Source organism: Misgurnus anguillicaudatus, chromosome 16, assembly GCF_027580225.2.
Source record: "Misgurnus anguillicaudatus chromosome 16, ASM2758022v2, whole genome shotgun sequence".
NCBI classification, from domain to species: domain Eukaryota; kingdom Metazoa; phylum Chordata; class Actinopteri; order Cypriniformes; family Cobitidae; genus Misgurnus; species Misgurnus anguillicaudatus.
Window position 1 is genome coordinate 23,414,432 of NC_073352.2, and position 26,375 is coordinate 23,440,806.

The window sequence follows — 26,375 nt, forward strand, 5'->3', positions numbered from 1 at the left end:
ATTTTCCTCTCCAGCTGCTGCGGCGATGAGGGAAGATCGCGGGGAGAAACCCTAAATTCACAGTGTTAAATCCTCCAGTAAATCTTACTCTTGGACGGGAACGAAAACCATAGACACAGGAACTTATCCCTTTCTTTCGCAGAATACATCAAGTTCAAAGGCATATGAAAGCAGTTTGGGGGCGTTAAGGTAAGGCGGCGCGATCCCATTCCATTAATAACAAAGGCGCTACTGGCGAGCGAGGGGGCATTAAAGGGGGCATTGCACAACGCAATGGAGGGCGACAGTCAACTCTCTAAACTTTGCACTTGTATATGAGCGCATCAAAGTCCTAACAGCATGGTATGAGGATATGTCTAACTGTCTAAAACGGTTGGACGTGTAGGCAGTTTTCTAAAGACAACGTGCGGCAGCATTTTAAAATACGTGAATAATGTTGTTCTAAACTGACCTCATGCGATTACAAGAGCCAATATTATTATATGGTTTAAAGGCCTAGGAAAGTGTTGAGCCAATGCACGTCGCGAATATACGGGTTAAATAGCCTAATGCACGATGCATTAAGTTTAGATATGTGCATCCCCACAACCTGCCTGCCCGCTTCATGTGCTCTCGTACCCTTGCGACATGACCTCAGTCGTGCTCTGAGGTGTCTGACCTGCGCTGTTGAAAAGGTTGCACGGCCTTTCTGTTGTCATTTCCCGTGCCATTTCTTTTAAATGTGTTTTGAAACTAAGTTGCTTAATCGGTGACGCTCATTGCCGTGTGCTTGTCGTCTCGTCGCAGGCCTGCTTTACAGCAGCCATTGATAACAGTTATCTGTGATTGTTAAACTTTTCACATTCCTCTAAGCTAAATGAAATTGTCAATAGTTTTTTCGTGCATTTAACGTAACGTGCCAGCTTCCATATTTTGCTGTTCATGGACACCGAAAACGATGTCGTATAATCCACTGTGATAGGTCTATCAGTTTGCAGATACTGTAACGATGCTGCAACATATGGTTAGCTATAGATAAATATAGAGAGGGAAGTAAAGAAATTGTGTTTTTTTACCTGCCTTGTTTTTAAAACAATCTTACGAACATTGTGGTGTTTATAAACATTTGACGATGAAATGTTTTGGTTCGTCTTCTTTTCACCGACAGTGATGACTTGGATAACCATTAGGCTACAATTTGCCTTTATCATGAGTTATGCTGTAATTTATGGACTTTATTTTTTGTGTCATCATCAGTCTCTTATCCCAGTCTTCATAAGCTGTAAGAAGCAGTGATGCTGTCATCGCACTCGCAGTAGCTACACAGGGTCAGTTTGCATCGGAGCAGTTACGACAAAAATAGGTCATCAGCTCAGAAAATGTTATAATTCACATCTGTTTACATAGAATGGCTTTTACGAGGGTTAAAGCGACAAAGAGGTCCGCATTCAAACAATAAAGAAGTGTTTGCAAATAATGTTTTGCAAATAATGAGCGTCAGTGCGAACAAAAACTATTGTCCGATGATGCACCTACACAGATCTTTTAATCCTAAAGATCTCCTACTTTGTTTCTGTCGGATTGATGTTGTATTATGTTATCTTTAATTGTCGATTAAAACGTTCATTAACAGGGCTACAGGTACACAGATATCGATTCATAATCTTAGTGTCTGACTAATTCCTGATGCCAAATGCATTCAAATACCAATTTTGCGAGTGTGTAATCTGCTGCTGATGCTCCGAAAGACTCGGTCTGAGGAAAATGCAATGAATGAAAGGGAAAGGACTGAATTATCAGAGATTGGGTCCTAAGATATTTATATAACCTATGATAAAATCACAATGCATTGGATGCTTTACTGTAGAGATATGATGCAACTCATGATGGAACTTAAACTCGTGGCAAAATGTAAGTGCTTAACACAGAGTTGTCAGATGGTCTTTGTTAGTTATTCATTATTTATTGCAACGCCCCTGCCTACAAGACCAGGATTGTTTGGATTACAAACATTGTATATTCTAAGTTAATTTGATCACATCTCAATGAAATGCTTAAAACTGTTTTTAAGTGGAAAGATGTCGTTGTGTCTGGTGCTCATGATGTAGTATCATGCTTCCCCTTCAATGTTGAATATTAACAGGTGTGTGCTTTTGGCACTATTTTAAAACACAAAAAGCAGCTCAGTGTTAATGTATCCAGGTTGAAATATAGTGATTGTGAGAATATCTTAAGGTTAAATAAAGCATAAAGACCTAAGGATATTATAAAAAAGTGTTTGGCTGACAGGTTAAATCACACATGGCTAGCTGACTATGCACTGTGTCTAAGACTGAAAAGTAAAGGTTGCTTCTTGAATCTGACATCAAATAATCCCGTGAATGGATACTGGGCAGCTTATGGTTCTGATTTAGCTATCATCATGTCATTTGTCTTGTCCAGATACAAAGCAGATTGTAGATTCTCACAGATTAGGTGCCTCGCTGTTGACTGGCTGTTTAATGGGATAAAAAGTTACTAAGTCAAGTAAAAACAGAGTGTAAAGATCCACAGAAGATTATAGCATGTGTTAAGCACCGTGTTAAGAGGAAACCAACATAATTATAATAATCATGAGTTATTGTGAAACAAAATATTTTATAAACACTTGTAGAGGACAAATTAATAAATAATAATAGTTAGAAAGAAATTTTTATTTTCTCATGCTTGAATGTCAAATTAGATATCTGCTTGTGTAACACACCTGAATTTATTCTATACCTAATGACATAGGTTTTATATTGGTGCAAAAAAAATGTTAATGGCAGTTTGATTTAATATATTCAAACAAAGGAGAATGCTCACATACAAGTGCATTCACTCATGTCTTATAAATAAACCATATTTTTGCCAGTAACTGTAAAATTTCTGCCTATGAGTTGTCAAGGCTCCAGAGATATCTTGCAACAGATGATGTTGGTTTTAATCTGTATGGTAGAAAACTTAAAGTCAATAGTAGGTTTTTAAAGCAACTGAGGGAAAGGCAGAAAGAATATAGGAAATGAGAATAAAAGTTTAATTTATTGAAAAGACACGATGCCCATGAACTTGGCTATAAAATTGTGCTTTCATTCATTTATATATTCTTTAAATATTGCCTTGTAGAATGCATGGTTTCAACTAAGGCACTGTTTATGTGACCCTGTCTGTGAAAACCAAGCTAAAGTCTCATCAACTAATTATGAGGTAATGAGCATCAAAGTATGGTTCTAACCATTCATTTAAAAGTAATTTCAATCTTTAACATGACCTTACTCATTCAATAAGTAATATTTTTACATTAGTTTTTTGCATTGTGTGGGATGATTTTATGTAGAAAATATTTAATCAAAAAAATGACTTTATCTGGTTGTTCACAGGCAGTGTCACATATCTGAGTATAAAAAAAAATATGTTTTTTTTATTTCCCAACTGTACAACAAAGAATAATCCAATGATTACAGTGCATTGATAATCATAAGGAATAGCAATGAACGTAGCCTGTCATGTAGTAAGAATCTTATGTCTGTCCATGTGCTTCTGCTGATCTTTTCAAAAGCCTTTGATGGGAAACTCAGTTTGATCCTCGTTGACCTATAGTGGACACCAGACTTAAGTCTCTGCTAAAATAGTTTTTATCTGACCCACTAAGGTTTTAACTCCGTGCTTTATTAATTCTGCTGCAATGTTTGTCTACCAACAATGTATCCAACTCTTTTCGTGCCTGACCACCGTAGTTCAAGTGTGTCAATTTCAAAGCGAGATTATGCGAACGTGCACGTGTTTTCCACTGGACCTCGCGCATTGTGTGCGAGACGTGCAACGGTTTCGCTGAGAGAGGGTGTATTTTCACTTTGTTACCCGGGTAAGGTTTTTCAGTTTAGCGCACCGTTGCGATCCCCTTTCCCCTCGAGCGGCTGGATTGTCGCGGCGCATGCTGGGACCTGCAGTCCTCGCTCCTCCCTTCTCAGGACGACCGCACGCAGGGCGTGGATGTTAAAACACTACAACTCCCATACGCGAGCGGCTCCATCTGCCCCTCTCTCTCTCTCCCACCAGACCAGAGACAGAGAGATACGGTACGAACCCCCCCGGACTTTCGGAACCGAAAATCGTCGAGATTAGTGAACTGCGACCGACAAGAACGCAAGACCGGATTAAAGCATTTATATTGATGCGCAAATGTCGCTCAAACGGGTTAGTGCACATTTATACGATTATACATCGTTGTCCCGCTCGCTAATTACCTTTTGGAATAATTCAGTGTTGTATAGACCAAAGGAGTCGGTTCTGGGGCTGTGGCATGTCATTACATTTTGATTGTCGGAGCCTGTCCGGTACGGGCCGATGCCAGACCGTCTCGGAAACATTTACGGTGGCGGACGGCTGGTCTTCACATTTCCACGCAGAGTAATGCAGACCTTTAGTTGCTTAGAGGGGAGACTTCGCTTCGCAGGGATCAGAAAATTGCTCCCTCAGTTTAGTACACCTTGCTCCGCGCGAACCGACGCTCTCCCCTCGTGTCACGCAGCAGAAGTGGCAATAATAACGAGGAACGTACGCAAAACTCGGCGACGCGATTAGTTTGGAAACACTCCGTACGGGGGAACGTGCGGAGACAGTCAAAGTACGATGCTTCTTCGTGAAGGAGATATCATCCCCCCCAAACGTGCGCGTGACATTTCTCTCCCCGTGCATTTTGGTCTCTAGCTGTAATTCGGAAAAGACGTCATAGCTCGGCTCGCGCTAGCGAAATGCAAACGGTCACTTTAGTTTGACACGGTTGAGCTGCGAACGTTGTCGGCCGGTACGACGCATCCGCGAAAACGTGTCGGTTAGTTTTGGCTTACGTTATGTGTGTCAACCACGTAGCCTTGCTTGTTACTTATTCATTTTTCGGCTAATCCACGCTAAGGGGACACATTGTGTTGTTGATGTGTTTAAACATCGTGTTGTGTGACGATATTTGTCATCTACTCCCGTTTATGCAGACGGGGCGTTTCGTATCACCTGAGAGACTCTTGTATTGTGTGATACGGTTTTATTAGTAGCTCCAGCTATATCGAGCGAGTCGGAGTTTGAGGCGTAACGTATTTTTGCGATGCTCTGGAGTAACGTATCAATAAGTATCTTATCTCAATAAATATTGGCTGGTCATCGACAGCTTATGTTGACAATCCTGCTTCGTCTACGGTAGATTTGCCTCCTTTGTGAGCTCCGGGCTGCGGAGTTTCAGCAGACTGACCGGGAGACCAAGAATGTGCGGAGATGTGAGGAGAGACGATGCTCATTTCTACCTGTCCGTGCAACATTGCGCTGATATTTTCGGTTAATGGAGAAAACAACGTCTCACGTTATCAGTCTTGCGCTTTTAATAAATATTTAAGATTTTCTGAAAGTAAAACATCTGCTTTATGTTTAGCATCGGCATTGGGTATTAAGCATACCTCATAAACTTTCTCATCGTCAGACTTCTAAGGCCTACGAGACCTAGGTAGGTTAATTCTGAGATCTTAAAGACTTGAAGACGAGACGGAGTCATCAGATGTATCTAATATCGAAGTCAGTTTTTGATTCCTATTATTTAAGATACAGCTGTCACCTAAAGACAAACGTGATATTGCCGCGCTCAACTGGATTCTGATGCGAATAGAAAATTATAGTGTTAATGATGTTTATGTTGTTAATTAGATGTTTATTGACAGTGATGTACGTAGTATGTACAGTCATTTATGCTCTTCTTAGTTCGTTTTTCCTCTATAGTTTTATTTTTTGTTAATTAGTGCTTTAATATTGTGGAGCATTGCGCTGGCAACACAAAGGTCATTGGATCGAATCCCAAAAATACTGATACTGATAAAAATCCATACTTTGAATGTACTGTAAGTCATTTTGGGTAAAAGCGTCTGCCAATCCATAAATGTTAATGTCATGTAATAATTTAGTTCATTCTTTCTTATTCAGAACAATATTTTTGAGCGCTTTATGAGGATTTTGAATACAATAACTTAGATTTAGGGATTTAGCAGACAATAACTTAAACACTTGTTTGAGTACAGAGTGTTATAACTTTATATTGATTTGATCATTTGGTGTTTTTTGAATGTTTTGTAATGTCTGCCACAAAACTTAAATTAGATTGAATCACAGCTTGACCACCTCATTAAAAGTAAACATATTTAGTATTGCACAGTCTGTGACTGTGGACCTGAGATGATTTGCTTTCATCTTATGTCAGTTAGTTTTGCACTGTTGCTGTTTTCTTGATGTATTGTGGTTTGTCTCACTGAGGTTTAATGAGACAGTTAAGCAAACATCAGTTTTGCATGACCTCTGAATCCGTTTTCCTTATCCTTCCATGTCTTGACCACTCTTTTCCACATCGCTGTGTGAAACTTTGGGATAAAGCTTTGGAAACTAGTTTGCCCTAAAGAGGGGGTTTTAGAGTATGCAGACGGACCACCCCATCATCACATCCAATTAAGAGGATGTCATTGCAGTAAAAAACATTCTTTCAGCTGTAAGAGCTGGAGTATTTGCTCGCCCCATTGTTTTTAACTGAGTTTGGGCATTTAACTGAAATCCTTGTATTTATCGGGCATTGTAAGACATTTTTGTCTTTCTTAGTGCAGGGGATGATAGCATCCATTTGAAAATGTATTATTAAAAATGTAAATTACTAAGACTGTGAGCAGTAGATCATCGTAGTGTTTTACATCTCAACACTGTCAGTATCATCTCTATTCCTATACTCAAGTCTTGGTCTGAAGGAAATTGTGACATCTTGACTAAGGAAACCTCTGTTACTCACAGGAAGTTTCCAGCCTGTCTCAGATCACTGACTGTAACAAGAGAAGTAGATGTTGTGGCCTTATGGTTAGAGTGTCAGTTTTGTCAGATTACAGGGAAAGAGGCATATGAAACAAGATGTTCTCATCTACCATAATAATCCATCTATTTCTTTTGTTAAATGTTTCAGAAACATAAAAGTGTTTGGCTGAGGCAATTTTAGTGGGGATGATTTGAAAGTAGTTTAATATTACTCAGAATAATTGTAAAAAAATTTACTTGCATGATTCTACACTGCTAATATGGATTATCATTGATGTTTGTATATCGTGTACGAATGACAGGTGAATGTTTAACCAACTAAACAAATGTCTTAGAAAACTAATGAATGTGCTAAGAGGATTTCAAATGCCTTTTTATTAATGTATAATTATTTTAGACTGCAATGTAATCTATATCTTTCATTTAATTTAGTTAATGAGATCTCTGTTAGCCTTCACTGTTTTAAGTAAGGTATGTCAAAGAAAGATTAATTTGAAGCCGAAATTTTAATGCATGGCTATTTTTTTTCAATGAAACAAACACTGGGTAACAAAATTGTCATCTTGTTTTTTTTTTTTTCTAAATTTGCATGATATATGTAATTATTTTTTAGATAAAATGTGATTAAAAATTATCATCTAATTTTTTAATTCTTTTGTTTTTGAAGGCTTTCCAAAGTTTTAAAAAGTCTGTTGAGTTTTAATGTTGTTTTAAAATAATTCCAACATGTTTTTCTACTACAGCACTGCACAGAACACAGAAGTCAATCCCATGAAAAATCACTTGTCCCCACACACTGAGTAATGTGTTGAGAAAACGCCTATGCAGGTAACATTTCATTGTTATAGTTTCCCCTTCCGACTCTTACGTTATTCCTCTTTTTCCTTCCTAAATCAAAGCTACTCTTCTGTTTCTCTGCCCAGGTGGATCCCTCACCAATGAATGTAGGGGATGGAGGGACGGTGAGCCGAGAAAGCAGTGCTCCTACCCAGGTGTCTGAGAGCATGGTGGGGAATCCACAACAGACTCTGCCTCTTGAACTCAGAGGTGATGTACCTCAAAGTCAGCAGAACAAGCTGAGGACAACCACAGACTGCAAAACGCCTGACATCTGCTCAGAAGCCAGCAAGGCTAGCAACTCAAATCATTGTCCCCAAGTCCCTCCCTCCCAACCCCACAGCACTGCTCCTGTGAGCGCCCTGTTGCCTGATCGGACAGAGGTTTCGCAAGGCAAGGTTGATGGTGCTGACATTTACGCCTCTCACCAGTGGCCTTGTGGTAAAAAGTTCAATGCCGAGGACTCTGCAAACCCTATTCGCAGCAGTGTAAACCCAAATAAGAAGACTAACACACCAGCACCCACCCAACCTGTGATAGGCGTACCATTAGGATTCCAGTGTTCCACGCTCTTCAAACCAGGCCAACCAGTTGCTTTTCTTCCCTCCTCCAACTTTTCTTCTCCTCTTTGTAAGATCACCCTACCTCCAGGGTTGGGTCAGATTGCGGCACTGAGAGAAGCCACAGCTAGCCAGTTTCAAAAGGACTGCACATCGCAAAACCCTTGTTCAAGCTCGACACCTATGCTCAAAACATACCCCTACCACTTCTCTTTGGGGAGAGGGCCTGGTGCTGAGAAGAAGCCTCAGCCGGCATCATCTAAAGTCAGGTGTGACTCTTTGTCCAGTACTAAGGGCTTTCAAGGTGGAGCTGAGCATAAAGCCACAATGTCTTCTGTAGCAGCCCCGGCTATAGCCCTTCCAGTACAGCAGGCCACACAAGGCTCGGCTCCACCACCCAGAAACACAATCTCTCCCACTGCTGCCATCTGCTGCAGCCCGGCTCTGGCGAATATCACCACTCAAAGCAGGCTACATAGTCTCGTAGAAACAGGTTCAACATACCGAGGTGCTGAGAAGACCTCATTGGCATATTTGAAACCAAAAACTCTGTCCACTCCTGAGGAGCACAATGTGTCATGCCCTGTTGAGTCAAGAGACGTGCCTCTTGATCTCTCTGCAAAGTCCAAGCGACAAAAAAACATTCATGATTTTCAAAACAACCCCATTGTGGCCACAGAACATCATTCTACTGAGTCACATCAAAAAAACACCACCCCTTCAAAAAAGGGTCATTTGGCATCATTTAGCTCAGTCAGTACATATAGCCAGCGTCCAGACACTCAGAGAAATGGTTCAACTCAAAAATCATCTTCAAAACTGACAAACCACCATGCTTTGCAACCGACTCCACCCTGGACCAAGGTTTCATCTCCTGGGTCTTTAAACAACCTCCCTGGTACGTATGTAGGAGTGGCAAGTCCCATTTTAGCATCTACTTTACGTAGCAAAGATGGAAAAAGTGCTGCTTTTGTTGAAGATCTTCAAACATTTGCTAAACAGGAAACTATATCCATTATAGACCAAGGAGAGCAGCCAGTTTGCAGAGAGAGAAAGGCACCGTTTCTTAAGTGTGCCCAACATAATAAAGGTGGAAAGTTCTCAACAAGTACCTGCTCACCTGGAGCACAAAGTTTGTTATCCAACTCATTGTCAGCCACAGCTAATTCACAGCCCCACCGGAAGTCTGCTGGTGGAAAAGGAGGTACCCTGTTCACATCTCCAGGTAAATTGTGGCAACCACCATGTGTTCTTTCCCAAGGAACATCATTGCAGAAGAGGCCAAGCCAGACTCATACTCCAAAGAATAAAAGCACCCCTAGTTGTGACACAGGCTTGTTCCATAACTCCCAGTTAACCCCAACTAAAGTAGAAGATGATAAGTGGGAGAAAGCCAAATCCCCCCTATCTAACTTAGAGTCAATAGTAAAACAGAAAACACTTGAGACCACTGCACTTACTGGGGAGAACTACTGTAAATTATCTCCTGTGGGGTCCAAAAGGCTCGAAGTTGCCAGCCTGCAAAACCGCTGTCAAGACTCCACATTGCATCAGACTCTTACCACTGGCTCTCCAACATTCAGGTCCCTAGAAGGACACGCCATCAAATCGGACAGAGGCTCACCACAAACAGATGCCATGGCACCTCTTAGTAGACCAGAGGTCACAACTGTTCCCGTGCCCAGAGAAAAGGGACGAGAGAAACAAACGAAACAGACTGAGAATCTGCCATTTGATGGTAGTCAAAAAATGAAATCAAGTACCCCTTGTAAAAAGAGTGCATTTAGTGTTAAAGGTGAATGGAAGGAGAGGAAATTGGCTCAAAAGTTAGATGCTGTAATGGCAAAGGAGAAGGCAACGGAGAAGAATCATTCTTCTCATGTTAAGGATGAGGGGATGGCTTTATCCATCTTTCAGAGCCAAACTGTACAGGCCGAGGAAGAGACAAAAATGAATGGAGCCAAAGAGGAGATAGCTTCCAAAGGAAAGGCATTAGCCACCAAACAGAAGAAACCTAAAAAGCCAGCCAAGGAGAAGATTCCTTCTGAAATGCAAAAAAAGACTAAGAAGCAGAAAGATAAAGACAGTCCATCCGTCAAGCAAGTCTCTTCACACAAAAAGGTAAGCTTCGTTTCCACTGCAATTGATTAGCTCATTTTTTTAATGGATCCGCTTTAACTGCCAATACCATAACTGATTGCAGTGCAATTTCTTTCTTGATGCTGCCTATGGGTGGGCTGTCTGACCAAAATTATAGGTCCTGTTTACACCTGGTTAGGGCCCGAGCACTGAGGTGCAAGGACTCTTTTGTTCTTTAGGGAGTTATTATTATTTTAAGATGCATTTTGGTTAGATCACAAGTGGATGAGAGACACTTTCCTGTTCATATATGGTGTTTTAATTAGTCTTTTTTTGACCACTTCTGTCCTGTTTACTTCTAAGGGTTGGTCTATGGGTTAGTCCCTCTTTTTTGGTAAAACCTAAATGGGAGAAATGGCAGGTTAAAGTTCACACAAATTTTATGTCAGAACACCACTGCTTGTGTTGTTAGTAAACATGGACGATGGATAAACATTGTGCTCAGTACATTACACATAAGGTCCATAGGCAGAAAGTAGCCGGGGGTTTTTTTGTGGGTGTTTGAACACATTCGATCACATGAGGTACTGTTTCAGCAGCAAGAACGTAAACATACAACTTTTGTAGATTAAACGCAACTTCTAGAAGACTTCCACATAGAATCAATAACAACCTTTTACAGTAGTTTATTTCTGATAACAAGGGAAATATGACAAGTAAATTACTTTTGTTTGTTTATATATCATATCTAACACATATCAACCATGGTACTGAGCTAACGTTCCTGTGTAAAATTAACGTATACAATGTTAGCTACAGGTCTTTGAATTCTTGCCTGGCTGCCAAACCTCTCTGCACAGTTGTGATCCATGCTTGTTGTCTACCCTCGTTTGTAACAGACCAAAACAATTTATTTTCAACAAGGTATTTGTTTAAGAGATCAGTTAGTCACTAACCAGACCGATAAATAAATGCAGACCGGAAGTTCACTTCGGTTCAGACGTGTAACTGCGACAACGCGCATACGTCCAAAAAACAGTCTATACCACAAAGCAATCTGGTCGAATGTGTTTTCTACTACCTCTAAATGTGGTCAAAAGTGGACAAGCCCTGTTTAGACCCTGTTTACCTGTATTAAGTGTCATCCACTTGTGATGCAATTAACCTAAATGCATCTTAACAGGGCCTTGTATCGCAGTATTTGTACGAGTGCTTCTGGAATAATTTATTTCTTTAGAATAATAATTTCTTGTTAATTTTTTTATGATACTCTTAACAGATTCTGCCTAAAAACCGGCATTTCCGTATGGCCTGTGGGCGGGATTAAGCGGATTTGATGTGAATGTATTTGATGAAATGTGTAGCGCTTGTCGAGAGCATTTGGTTACAATCATCATCTCAGTTTTGATGGAGGTGGCAATTAGTGGCTTTTTCGTGCTGGGCAAAGATTAATCGCGATTAATCGCATAAAAAATAAAAGTAATTTTTAGCATAATATACAAGTGTTTGCTGTGTATAATTATTGTGTGTGTGTATATATATATATAACTTGTATTTTGTATGCGATTAATCGCAATTAATCTTCATCCAGCCCTATGAAACTACACTGTAAAAAAATTCCGTACAAATTACAATGTTATTGCAGCTGGGTTGCCGGTAATTTACCGTAGATTTTAATTTATGTTATTTACTGGCAAGAGTTTGTTCAAAGTTAAATAAATTTTAAATATTAACAAGTCTTTATCTTTACAGAATAAAACTATACAATAACAGCCTCATGCAAAGCATTCTAGGAACCAGAAATCATCATTAACCTTTTGCTGTTTTTGCTTCAGATTTTGTTTCCCAGACTTTATTGCTTGATGCTTTTTTTGTTTTACTCTGTTAAGACAAAGACTTGTAAATGTTTAATGTTCATTTAACTTTGAACAAACTGTTGCCAGTAAAAAACATAAATTTAAATCTACGGTAAGTTACCGGCAACCCAGCTGCAATTTCTACGGAATTTTTTTACAGTGAGTATTGCTTGTTTTTATAATCTACTGAAAGATGGTATATAGTGAGAAATATAACATACAGTGAGGAAAATAAGTATTTGAACACCCTGCTATTTTGCAAGTTCTCCCATGGAGGGGTCTGCAATTGTCATCGTAGGTGCACGTCCACTGTGAGAGACATAATCTAAAAAAATCCAGAAATCACAATTATATGATTTTTTAACTATTTATTTGTACGATACAGCTGCAAATAAGTATTTGAACACCTGTCTATCACCAAGAATTCTGACCCTCAAAGATCTGTTAATCTGCCTTTAGAATGTCCACCTCCACTCCATTTATTATCCTAAATTAGATGCACCTGTTTGAGGTCATTGGCTGCATAAAGACACCTGTCCACCCCATACAATCAGTAAGAATCCAACTACTAACATGGCCATGACCAAAGAGCTGTCCAAAAAAACTAGAGACAAAATTGTACACCTCCACAAGGCTGGAAAGGGCTACGGGAAATTGCCAAACAGCTTGGTGAAAAAAGGTCCATTGTTGGAGCAATCATTAGAAAATGGAAGAAGCTAAACATGACTGTCAATCTCCCTCGGACTGGGGCTCCAAGCCAGATCTCACCTCGTTGGCTCTCAATGATCCTAAGAAAGGTGAGAAATCACCCCAGAACTACACGGGAGGAGCTGGTCAATGACCTAAAAAGAGCTAGGCCACCGTTTCCAAGGTTACTGTTGGTAATACACTAAGACATCATGGTTTGAAATCATGCATGGCACGGAAGGTTCCCCTGCTTAAACCAGCACATGTCCATGACCCGAAGCACACAGCCAGGACAACCAAGGAGTGGCTCTGTAAGAAGCATATCAATGTTCTGCCGTGGCCTAGCCAGTCTCCAGACCTAAACCCAATAGAGGATCTTTGGAGGGTGCTCAAACTCTCTGTTTCTCAGCGACAGGCCAGAAATCTGACTGATCTAGAGAAGATCTGTGTGGAGGAGTGGGCCAAAATCCCTCCTGCAGTGTGTGCAAACCTGGTGAAAAACTACAGGAAATGTTTGGCCTCTGTAATTCTAGCTGATAGACAGGTGTTCAAATACTTATTTGCAGCTGTATCATACAAATAAATAGTTAAAAAATCATACATTGTGATTTCTGTATTTAAAAAAAAAATTATGTCTCTCACAGTGGACATGCATCTACAATGACAATTTCAGACCCCTGCATGATTTTTAAGTGGGAGAACTTGCAAAATAGCAGGGTGTTCAAATACTTATTTTCCTCACTATATATATAACACATAGTGTAAAACCAGGCCCAATTATGTCTAAAATAAAGACTGCTTAAAAGGAGTCTTCCGGGTTTAAAATAAATAGGGCTTTATGAATTTGTATCAAGGTTTTAAAGCAGAAATATGAAGTCTGTTTTATTGCTTTCGTGTGTTTTAAATCTGAGAATATTATTGGTAATGAGATATGTATTTTTTCAATAGCAATCGTACCAGAATAGCAATCGTTCTGGTACTGTTTACATCATATAGGGGTGGTTTCCCGGAAGGGGATTACACTAGTCTTAGACTAAAATAATTGTAAGAGCTGTCCAAACTAAAAAAAAACGTGCACTGACATATCTTAAAATACATCAGTGCCCTTTATTTTGCATCAAATGCCGCAAATGCACGCCAGTAATGTTTTTAGTGAGGCATGTCTGTTAAAACTAGTTATAATTAAACTAAGCCTTAGTCCTGGTTTAATATAATCCTTGTCCAGGAAACCACCCCATGAAGTTTTACTGGCTTTTATTTTGACATGACAAACATTGAAAAACTGTTTAACTTTGCACAGACAAGGTTAATAAGTGATTTTATTACACTAGTCTCATGTTAAATTTAAATCCTCTGGCTACGCTTAACAATACACTGTACATAATTAGTTTTGTTCTTGCAAACTGAGATGATATAAATTCAATTTTTATGTAGTAACAGGCATCATGTCAGTTGCTACTACTATGTCACTAGAGTTTAATTTGTGTTAAGAAGAATACTTAACCTCACGTGACCATCAATTTAATTTATACCAGCAGAGTTCAGCTATGCATAACAGCATTGTTATGGCATTTTGGTGGGAAATTGAAATAGTTTACCTGCCATTATTATCGGGGTAGTTTAGTAACAAGCGTTCTGCTGTGCAAATGAGCTGCGTGAGTCTAAGCCCTGTGAAACTCCTTGGTGAGAGATGAGCCAGTGATGGGATTACAGAACATTAGATTTTGCTTAACTAGCCATTTATCTTAATTACAAATATGTGTTATTGAAAGACAAAACCCCCCGTTATGAGTGTGTCAAAGTTACAATGTTTTGTACTTCAGCAGAAGAAAGATACATTGACTGAAGTGGGGAAAAGTATTCTGCAAGATGGAACAGACCCAGTCACCAAAATGCCGGGAAAGACTCGCAAAAGGAAAAGCAGTCCTGCTAATATAGAGCACTCCATCTTGAACAAAATAGGTATTGATCCAGTTTGTGATTAAATGTGAAGTGTGTAATTTTTGTGTTACGTACATTGTCATATCCCGGTTCAAAATAGGAATTACATATTAGTTGACTTGCTAAAAAGTGGAAACCTGTAGCTTGTTTGTTAGAGAATTGTAGCAGTGCAAAGGTTGTGGGTTCGATTCCAAGGGGATACACATACTGATAAAAAAGGCAAACCACCGTGACTATAAAGAGTTCACTGAAAATCCCACAGAAAGTCCCTTTGGTTGAAAGTATCAGCCAAATTGGTAAATGTAATGTAATGTTTGATCCAGCATATTGCTCAGCATAGCAACATTGATTCAACCAATGGCATGAGTCTGGGGGTGGGACTATTTGTTTGCCTGAGCAATAGTGGATGGGGTGAGGGTTTTGTGAAACCGGCAAAGGTTTATGATCCAAGAGTCATGAAAATTTATAAATATACTAGTTTGCCAAAAACAGAGATCGTTGTTAGTGTATTTGTCAAGGAAGTCTGTAATGGATGTTTCTCCCAGATGTAAGAGAGAGTAGTCCATGCAGAAGTCCTCCGGCCGAGAGAGACTCAAGCTCCCTCAGCAGTCCAGGCTGGCCTAGTAAAGAGTCGGACTCCCACGAGGAGGCCTCTCCGCGGCTGAGGCGAGGACGCAGACGAACTGATGAAGCGCTGCTCAGAGACTGGAGCTTTGCTACTCCACCTACTCCTCCCCCTCATGATCCCCCCTCAACACCACCTCCTACCCCACCACCCCCTGTACCAATCCGCCGGCCGCGTGGCAGGCCCCGGATCAACCCTCTGCCAGAGGAGCTAGATGGGGACAAGGACAGGCCCGGTGAGGGTGGAGACGCCTCTTCAATAAAGAAAAGGAAGCGCTGCAAGAATCGTAAATATCAGAATGGGGAATACGTAACGGAGAGGGATAAGGTGGCAGATGGAGAGGAGGAGAAGCTGGGCGTGGAAGATGGTGAGGCTACAAATGAGTAAAGATGTTTGATTCTTGAACATTTTGTTGAGGCTATCATTGAGTCATTGTCATTCTGTCATTTGCTTCATTTTAAAATAAGTAATTAATCCTATTTAGGGACTGATATAATTTCTGTAGAACTTGCTTGGTTATTTAGTACATTATTTTTTAATGAAGAGCAACGCTTTTTGATGTGCCATTTCTCTGGAGCTTTCTCTATTTAAAGAATGATGTAATAAAAAGGTCTGGATTGAAATAATGATGGTTTAGCAAATAAAAAGTCTATGCTGTTGCAGATGAGAAGATGGGTGTGTACCCTTGTCTCAGTGCCACGCTGACCAGCGGATTGCCCAGCCCAGATATCAGTCCCAAAAGAACGCTGTTCACTCGCTCGGGCTCGGTTCGACCTCAAGAAAGCCCTCCCGCCCCACTGCCCAATGACAAACCCTCAGGGAAGAGGAAGTTTAAAAGTAAACACTTGTGTGATTCCGAGGAGCAGAAAAAGGTAGGAAGCGTTTTCTCGTATCTTCAGGCAATTTTATATGAACCATAAGTTCAGATAAATGAAACAAAATGTTTCTTGTCATTTTGTGTGTATATGTCTGGACATTTGTAGATTTTTGCAGCAGTGCTCTATGCTAATCCACAACAAATCACTGAATTTTCATTTGATGAAATGTTTAGGCCACTCAGAGCCAACTTCAAACAGATTTAAAATAACAAATAATATGTTTCTAAAAGTGTTTCAGTTTGAGAAGAAACAAATTGGTGAGTGGGGTTTCTATCCAAACGTGAAGCAAAATTCCATCAAGTTGTTTAAGTGAATGACAGTGAAATCAGTAACCTATTGACCAACAGTAAAAAATAAACAAGGCACGCTTAGAAAATGGAGACAGGACTGCATTTAGTTAAAGTGGGCAAGTTATAAATTTACTAGTAGTGAAGCTTAATTGCCAAACTGAATGCTGTGCACAAAAGAAGAAATGCAGACTTTTAATGCAGGCACTAGCAGCCCTTATGATGACGTCAATGACATTCGCTACGTCAGAATTTATTCGGCAAAGGAATTTCTATCTCCCATTATTCACATTTGGGTGATTCTCACGAAATTAGACTCATGAGGTTTCATGAAACATTTTGATAAAAAAAGTAAATGCAAAGTAAGAGTATCTATTCACGTACTATTTTGCACATGATTTCAAATGACATACGAACCAATTTTGTTGTTTTTTCCACATTTAAAGGGAAAATTGTCATTACCGCAATGTGTCCATGACTGGATTTGGGTTCTTTGACATGGAAATATTTATAATTAAAAAATCAAAAAATAAAAAGCTTTAGTGCATGTTAGACTATAAACATTTACAGTAAAAAACATGTGGTATTTGGTGACCATTGTAAATGTAGAGACAATAATAAGGAATATAAATGTGTCCAAGACCAAATTTCTCATCCTCCGCAACAATTTTCAATCATTGTTTAAGCCCCCAAGGAACTAACATTAAAAAAAAAAATTGTTGGAAGGGAAGCAGTTCTTATTTTTTCTCTCCAGATAAAAGTTGAAATTTTGTTTGTCATAGTACCTAAACAGCTTTTTAGTTCTCATTACCGAAACATGAGTTTGTAAATGCGTATATTTAATGTAATATCATGTTGCGGTAATGATATTTTTTAATAATGATAATCTAAAAAATTTAAATAATTCTATAGGACTTATTTTTTAAATCCTCTAGAAATTATGGTTATAACCTTAATCTTATATGTGCAAAAAAATAGGCTTCAAGGGCTTTTTAAAAAAATGATGCTGGACACATTCTAAATCTGGATTTCGTGAGAATCACCCATGTACTATTTATTGCATAAGTCAAAATCGAAATTTGACATTTCCATCACTCGTTTCTTATATGATACTTCAAAATGTGCATAAAATGGTGATGGAAACTCAGCGTATCGATTGATTTTAGTTTAAAGGAGAATCGTAAAAATATTATTAATGATCATGTTTTATGATAATCGACATAATAACTTAAATAGAACACATTCTAGTTTGCTTCTTATTTATGGGATTGAGAGGATACATAAAATAAAATGGTTGGGAAACACTAAAAAGGCTGGATTTATATTGATACGGTATTAATGTTTCATTTAGACTATTGCTGCCCCCTAGTGGCATTTTGAGTGACTACAACAGCTGTTTTTATTAGGCGGGACCACACACCAGTTGCTGTCCTCTCAATGTCACATCCTTCATGCATGACTTTCTCATTGTATTTATGTGTTTGTTTCAGCTCAAGACTAAAAAAAGCAGCTTGGGCAAACGCACAGGGACTCTCATGTCAGATGAGGGCTGTCCTACTGCCAAGAAACCCACTACTCCTTATGTCTCTCCTAAGCATTCATCATCACCACAGTCTGGTAAGAAAGGAACAACCGGGAAAGCAAGAATCCCTGAATCCACTCCAAGCCGTCCAGTGCCTCCAGAAGTCCGTCGACTTATCGTGAATAAAAATGCAGGAGAGACGCTGTTACAGAGAGCTGCTAGATTAGGTTACCAGGTATAGTATTTCACAGCATTGTTCATTTTTAGATGTATTGATCTTAAAAGGTATGTACGAAACATTTTTGTGATTTTAATTGCATTCATTGGAATAGTTCACAAACAAAGATGATGAAGATTCTGCAATCATTTTAAGAGCTCAGATACAAAAGCCTCTAAACGCCACCTCTATAAAAATGAGATAATGATATTAACCAAATGCCCTCGGCACATATTATGTGTTTGTGAAATGCTTTTGCTTTAAATTCGCTTAATCCTGGCCTCAGGCTATTCAGAAACACTGGATTGTTGTCAGAATCCATTAGGAGTCTGATAAAAAAATTCTAATTTACAAGAAAACATGTCAGACATACTTGGAGGGTTTTGCATTTGAGCTCTTCATTTGTTTACTCTAATTACTTACTGCTGTGATACATAAAAGCTACATTTTTTCTATGTAATTCTCATAATATTGCCTCCCTTGGATGAATAACTCTGTTGCTTTGGATAAAATTTTCTACTAAATGTAATGAAAATGTTACAGCCCCAGTCCTCATTCACTTATATTGTAAATAAAATAAATATTCTTAAAAAATATTTCTGTTCAACTCTAGTTTTTATATAAGATAGAAAGTCTATTTTACAGTATAATTTGTTTTTGTGAACTATTTCATTTAAGTTGCCATTTCATACTGTGCTGATGTTGGTATGTATAATATTGCCTGCTTGATGGACAGATGTTTTACAATTGTGTTTTTCAGGATGTGGTTTTATATTGCTTGGAAAAAGACGTGCGAGAGGTGAACCGCCGTGACAACGCGGGTTACACAGCGCTGCATGAGGCCTGCGCACGGGGCTGGACGCATATTGTTGAGGTGTTACTGAAGCATGGCGCAGATGTTAACTGCAGTGCACAGGATGGAACGCGGTGAGCAGTGTTTTTGGATGATATAGACAGCATCAAATGCTTAAATTCATTACTTGAAATAATAATTTTTACATATTAGGTTTTGTTTATTGCTATAGCATGTTTTGGTCAGCTACTGTTATTTAATTCGGTCCGTGATCTGTTAGGTAGTCTATAGGGAATCATCTGATGGGTGAGAGGAGTTTTTAGATCCTAAGGTTATAAACACCGAAGGTTACCATATCAAACTGTTCTTCCTCCTACCATGACCTCAAAGATCAGCGACGCCTGAGCTTCTGCATTCTTCATCAGTATTTATTTAACGGTGCTCTGGGGTGATCTGAGGTCTGTGGATTGAACTGTATTTTATTATTTTCAGCCCTATTCATGATGCAGTAGCAGCTGATAATCTGCCGGCGGTTTGGATGCTGTTAAATCATGGAGCGGATCCCACCCTGGCAACCTACTCCGGTCAGACTGCAGTTAAACTAGCCCAAAGCCCTGGAATGAAAACGTTCCTAAAAGGTAAAAGGGCTTGATTACTTGAGATAATTTTATTATATATGTGATTTTACTGTAAACACAGTTAATAAGTGACTTCCAGTTCTATTTGGGCTGGCTTGTTTTACTTATGATCTCCAAACACATTAATGTGAAATCAACATTTTCTATTTATTTATATTTAGGGTTCCAAAATGAAAAACTTAATCTGGGAATTTTATAATTGTGTTTTCCAGGCCTGAAGAAAATAAATAAAATCTTGTAAACGTTGTGAAAGTCTCATACATTTTTTTAATTTTCTGATCTAACATTGGTTAGTAATTACTTTTAAATCCAGTCTCTATGAAATGATTTTTAAAGATTTTTACCCTACAATCAGTTCATTGGTCATAAGTTTGGAAAGCATGGAAATGTCTTAAATTTAAACTTTGCATTTTTGTGTTTTTTAACACAGAATACTTCACTGATTTAGAGGGACGGACTGACCAAGATCCAAGTGTACAATGGGATTTCTACAGTAGCTCAGTGTTTGGTAAGAAATTGCAGTTTTTAAATATACATAAATATCTTTGAGTTATATATTCAGCTTTGATTTAATGTCATTTGAATGTGAATACAATCATTTCTTTTAATAGTTTGATCATAGATGTATAATATCAAAAATAAAAAGTCCAAGGGTCCCTTAAAGGGGACATATCATGAAAATCTGACTTTTTCCATGTGCAATAATTGGGTCCCCAGTGCTTTCATCAACGTAAAGAATGTGAAAAAGATCAACACAGTAACTTAGTTTTGGTAAATCATTCTCTGCAAGCATGTGAAAAAATAGGTCATTAAAATTTGGCATCCCTTGTGATGTCAGAAGGGGATCTTATTATAATAATACCGCCCCTAAATCTGCACTATACAACCACGACACTGCCATTTAGTGCAGAGATCAGCTCATTTGCATTTAAAAGGACACTCCCAAAAACTGCACATTTTTGCTCACACATTCAAAGTGGCAATTTTAAAATGTTATAATAAATTATCTATAAGCTATTTTGAGCCAAAACTTCACATAAATACTCTGGGGACAACAAAGATTTATTTGACATCTTAAAAAAGTCAAATAAAGTGAAATGTTCCCTTTAATTTAAAAGTTTTTAGTGACATACTTGTTCACTAGAGGGCGCTATAAACTCACTGTGGCAAATTCTTGTGACTACAGATCAGGTTGACTGAGTCATGGGTTATTGGCTAACACCTTTATGAGACTGTTTGAGAATGTTAATAATGGCCTGTAAAGGTTTGACCTATACAGGCTCATCACGTATATCAAACTTAACTGTACTGTACTTGGTACACACTTGTGCTTCATTTTTACACTAAAACATACTGCTCCAAACCTTATGGTCCCCTAGATCCTATCAATTCCTTAAATGAAAATTTCTAGTGTAAAATAACTTGTAAAATGACATCACCTAATGCTTCCATGCATAACCTTTAATTGAAATGTGATACAGATTTCAACCAAAAGGTGCATGCAATAATAATGTGCTATGAAAACTTTGCGTGTCATAGTCTACACACTGGTGCTAGGCGGGCATTTATACACCTTCAATCTTATTTTAATAGGTTAACTGTCTTTGTAGTGTTAAGAGAGGAAAAGCTAGGGGCGTATGTGATACACTTCCACCAAAGCCACATGCAGTCTTTTCTGCACTAAGACATTTTCAGAGATGATAGACAAGATGTTATAGAATAATAATGTAATGAACATTCAAGTTATTTTTTTTCTGAAAATGTTCCAGCGCGACATCCGACGAGTATTCCTAGAACGCATCACAATTGAGCATCGAAGATCTCAGTCTTAATATTGATTTATGATTAAAGATGACTTCCTTAATTTACTTTTTCTTACACCCTGTATTTAATTATATCTTACAAAAACTGCTGTAAAAAACATCTTACAGAGACAGAGCAAGGACCTTGCTGGGACTTTTTGTTGTCTCAGCCTGAGGAGGACTGCGGGGAGAACTCGAGGGAGCATCTGAAGGAGAGAGATGTCGATCCAGACTGTCTTGTGTTTGAGTTCTCCTCTGATCCCCTGCTACCCTGCTACCATGTTCAAGTATCACTGACGCAGGGGTGAGTAACGGCAGCCAGGAATCATATATTCCTACTTTTTTTTTAAAGGGGCACTAGTGGCATCCAATTCACTTACTACTGTAAGGAAAATAAGTATTTGAACACCCTGCTATTTTGCAAGTTCTCACACTTAGAAATCATGGAGGGGTCTGAAATTGTCATCGTAGATGCATGTCCACTGTGAGAGACATAACTATGTATGATACAGCTGCAAATAAGTATTTGAACACCTGAGAAAGTCAATGTTAATATTTGGTACAGTGGCCTTTGTTTGCAATTACAGAGGTCAAACGTTTCCTGTAGTTTTTCACCAGGTTTGACTTTGCACACACTCCAGAAGGGATTTTGGCCCACTCCTCCACACAGATCTTCTCTAGATCAGTCAGGTTCTGTCCTGTCGCTGAGAAACACAGAGTTTGAGCTCCTTCCAAAGATTCTCTATAGGGTTTAGGTCTGGAGACTGGCTAGACCACGCCAGAACCTTAATATGCTTCTTACAGAGCCACTCCTTGGTTATCCTGGCTGTGTGCTTCGGGTGATTATCATGTTGGAAGACCCAGCCTCGACCCATCTTCAATGCTCTAACTGAGGGAAGGAGGTTGTTCCCCAAAATCTCGCAATACATGGCCCCGGTCATCATCTCCTTATACAGTGCAGTCGCCCTGTCCCATGTGCAGAAAACCACCCCCAAAGCATGATGCTAACACCCCCATGCTTCACAGTAAAGATAGTGTTCTTGGGATGGTACTCCTCATTCTTCTTCCTCCAAACAAGTTTAGTGGAATTATGAGCAAAAAGTTCTATTTTGGTCTCATTTGACCACATGACTTTCTCCCATGACTCCTCTGGATCATCCAAATGGTCATTGGCAAACTTAAGATGGGCCTGGACATGTGCTGGTTTAAGCAGGGGAACCTTCCGTGCAATGCATGATTTCAAACCATGACGTCTTGGTGTATTACCACCAGTAACTTTGGAAATGGTGGTCCCAGCTCTTTTCAGGTCATTGACCAGCTCCTCCTGTCTAGTTCTGGGCTGATTTCTCACCTTTCTTAGGACCAATGAGACCCCACAAGGTGAGATGTTGCATGGAGCCCCAGTCCGAGGGAGATTGACAGTAATGTTTAGCTTCTTCCATTTTCTAATGATTGCTCCAACAGTGGACCTTTTTCACCAAGCTACCTGGCAATTTCCCCATAGCCTTTTCCAGCCTTGTGGAGGTGTACAATTTGGTCTCTAGTGTCTTTGGACAGCTCTTTTGGTCTTGGCCATGTTAGAAGTTGGATTCTTACTGATTGTATGCGGTGGACAGGTGTCTTTATGCAGCTAACAAGCTCAAACAAGTGCATCTAATTTAGGATAATAAATGGAGTGGAGGTGGACATTTTAAAGGCAGACTAACAGGTCTTTGAGGGTCAGAATTCTAGCCGATAGACAGGTGTTCAAATACTTATTTACAGCTGTATCATACAAATAAATAGTTAAAAAATCATATATTGTGATTTCTGGATTTTTTTTAGATTATGTCTCTCACAGTGGACAGTGGGAGTTTATGATTGCAGAATTTTTAGTGCAAAGTAAATGGTTTGTCAAAGTTGTGACAAATAATGTAAATGTGTAGTATTTGCCATGCCATTTTCGGAAAAACATCACACAAGATCCTGCCATCTTACTCTATTTTCTAGACATAACCAATCAAGCTAAATTCTACTCTTCTTAACTTAACTCAACTCTTATTTTAACAGTTTCTGTAACTGGTTCTTGCTATCGGACGTGCTGAAGCGGTTAAAAATGTCAGCTCGGATATTCCGTGCTCGGTACCCTCAGTTCGAGGTAACGTGCATCACTCGGGCGGATCTGTGGAAGCAGGTCTCCATCAGCCAGACGTGTGCTGCTCCCGACGAGCTCCAACCAACAGAGGATGACGACGGGGAGGAGGCGGTGGAGCTGGTACGATGCGTGCCAGAGTTACAAGGACTGCTAGGTTCCTCCATACAGCTGCTCAAAGAGGATGAAGATGAGACGTCATGGGTCAACAACAGGCCCTGCAGTCGATAGCGACTCCTGCCCTACATCCGTTTCCAGGCCTGCAACAGTCCCTCTGCTCTCCCTCCGGAGTTTGAAGAGGGAGCAGCGAGGTGCCGTCCACAGTCGCGTGAAGGTTACAGCTGATGGCCTGTTACCAGTACCAGCAATTTGTATCTTCAGTGTCCACCAGAAAGGCATGATAGGCCACTTTCCCTCTCAAGGTGCAACTTTGCAACGCTCTCACCTCAGGCTGAGGACGGACTCCACTGGGAAGCAACTTTCAGGTTACTTCTGTGGGTATTTTTCACTATTAAATATTTCCGTTTTTTTTTTAACAAACCTATATGTATAAGTAAATATATATGTATATCTTGACATCAGGGTGAATACGTATGGTTGTAACTTATCATTAACTTGCTTTTATGTTCGTTTGTTATTGATGGTGTGTGAGCCCTTTAGAAGGAGCGATAATCCAAGTCTTTTTTTATCTTGGTAAAGTAAACGTGTGTAGCTAAGAGGCTTACGTCAAGCTAACAGCGGCAGGAATGCCTTGGGCCCAGATGGTTCCTGTGTAAACCTTCAAGAGTCTCTCTGCCCCGCGAAGCCCCCTAACATACAGCATATGTTCCTCACCCCGGTTCTCCATACCTCAGCACCTGCCCTGGCTGCACTCTCCATTACGTTTCATTTGTACCGTGGCAAGCACAGGATCGTGATCCTGCGACAACCAATGATCGCTTCATTTTTACATCAATTGGTTTTATCCACTGATGTAGTTTTTTTAGATATCAGGCAGGTACGTCTTCTGAAATGATATCATTTATGAAAATGAAGTGGTGAACTAAAAATACAAGACTGCAGAGTACTTTTGTGTTTTGAGATTTTTTTATTTCGATTTTTCAACATGAAAAGGTCATGGAAGAAGTCCTCTCTGATCGTCCCTAATTTTTTCCTCGTGTAGCAGATTTCGGCGTGCGTTGTGGCGCGTGGCGTGTTTTATTTACACTGATCGTTGTTTGTGCTTAATTTAATAGTCATTAATATATTTGACCTTTTTTGTGTGTATCAGACAAATGATATATGGAAATTTCTTTGTATGGTTGGTGCTTTATTTGAAATGTACAACTAATGATCCCTTTATCCTGAGGTTGTTATGTTTTCCCACACTGCAAAGTGAACAGTATTTTAACAAGCTAAAGTACAGTTTTATTGTACTGGTGCTAAGCTAGATTTTGTGTTGACAATCAATGATGTTTTGTTTGAACTGAAACCAATAAATGATATTTAAAAGCGACAGAGATGTAAAGATAGAGTTTAGTTTCACTACTTATGGAAATACAGCGAGACGTGAAGAAAGTACTTGGTTTTGAAGAAGGCATATTGCTTATGTGATCTCTGTTCAAAGAGGAATCCTGTTTATTTGATTCTTTTTTTAAAAGAAATCAACCAGAATAAAGCATGATTGTCAAGTCTTTCTTGTGATCTGTAATGTTTTTGTACCTTACACCCACAGTAAAATGACAAGTTGCCTGTTAGCTAGTTTAGGGTTTCAAAGTGTTACATTTCAGATGCAAAAACTACTTACAATTTAAAAGTCAGGCCTATATTTGAAGAGTTTTGTTGCTAAATGAGATAACCACCGTTTTTTAATTGTTCAGAAATCGTGTTTTTTGGTTGTGCATTCCAATTAATTTCAATGCAACTGCAGTTGGTTTGTTTTGATTTAAAACCTTCATGACTTAAAAAATACAGCTAAGTAGCACCATAAAACAAAATAATAACATGATAACATAATAATAAACATGTTTTGACAAAAATAAAAAAATGGATTTATCTCGTTTTGCAACGAAACTCTTCATTTATTAAATAAATTAACTTGTACAGTTGACAACATAATATGCTATGTCTGTTTAGTAAGGAATAATTGACAACGGGCCATTGAATTATAAGAAAATAATGCACACCAAGGTGGTAATGCGGCACGACGCAAAGCGGAGTGCCGTTACACCGCAGGTGTGCATTATTTTCAAATAATTCAAAGGACCGGAGTCAATTATTCCGCTTATACCACGGTTACCACAAACATTGCTCTGGTGCCTATTTTTAAGACATTTGAAAAATTAGGTGTGCGGTTTACAGAAAAATAATCAACACCCATAGAACATTTCTCAGCCAATCAGAATGCAGCATTCAACAGACCCGTGGTATAATATATAATAATATTTATACAGAATAAATAAAAAAGTGTCTGTCTTTAATAATACAGAAAAGTGTTATAAAGTGCTGTTGAATCTGAACACATGGCATAATGTAAAAGTCTCAGCAGGGCAATCAACAGAGTCCCATTACTCCTGCATTAAGAGAGCCGTATAGCCCTTAAGGGGGCACTAGACACCAACATTACCTGTGCTGTGACCCGAGAAGTTAATCAAAGTGCTGTATTATAACTAAAGAGAATATTTAATTCTATTATCTTAATTTAATAATTCTTTC

At 39.0% G+C, this 26,375-nt stretch overlaps 1 protein-coding gene across 8 annotated transcripts; it reads left to right on the plus strand.

The window, feature by feature from the left end:
• bcorl1 (BCL6 corepressor-like 1) lies at positions 1 to 25,356 on the plus strand. Of its 8 annotated transcripts, XR_012357982.1 has the most exons (13): positions 3,862 to 4,194; positions 7,572 to 7,656; positions 7,752 to 10,346; positions 14,671 to 14,809; positions 15,334 to 15,792; positions 16,077 to 16,285; positions 18,069 to 18,335; positions 19,078 to 19,244; positions 19,603 to 19,748; positions 20,179 to 20,256; positions 21,680 to 21,854; positions 23,600 to 24,175; positions 24,381 to 25,356. XR_012357982.1 is itself a non-coding variant. In XM_073854368.1 (12 exons), the coding sequence occupies exons 2-12, from the start codon at positions 7,651 to 7,653 to the stop codon at positions 23,910 to 23,912; spliced, it is 4,554 nt and encodes a 1,517-aa protein (XP_073710469.1). In that variant the 5' UTR covers positions 1 to 189; positions 7,572 to 7,650; the 3' UTR covers positions 23,913 to 25,356. The 8 variants fall into 8 exon arrangements, 7 of the variants coding, with proteins under 7 accessions (XP_073710469.1, XP_073710473.1, XP_073710468.1 ...); XM_073854368.1 differs by lacking the exon at positions 3,862 to 4,194 and adding an exon at positions 1 to 189 and having other exon boundaries at positions 23,600 to 25,356; XM_073854372.1 differs by having other exon boundaries at positions 3,861 to 4,194; positions 15,334 to 15,780; positions 23,600 to 25,356.
• Positions 25,357 to 26,375: the final 1,019 nt, after the last annotated feature.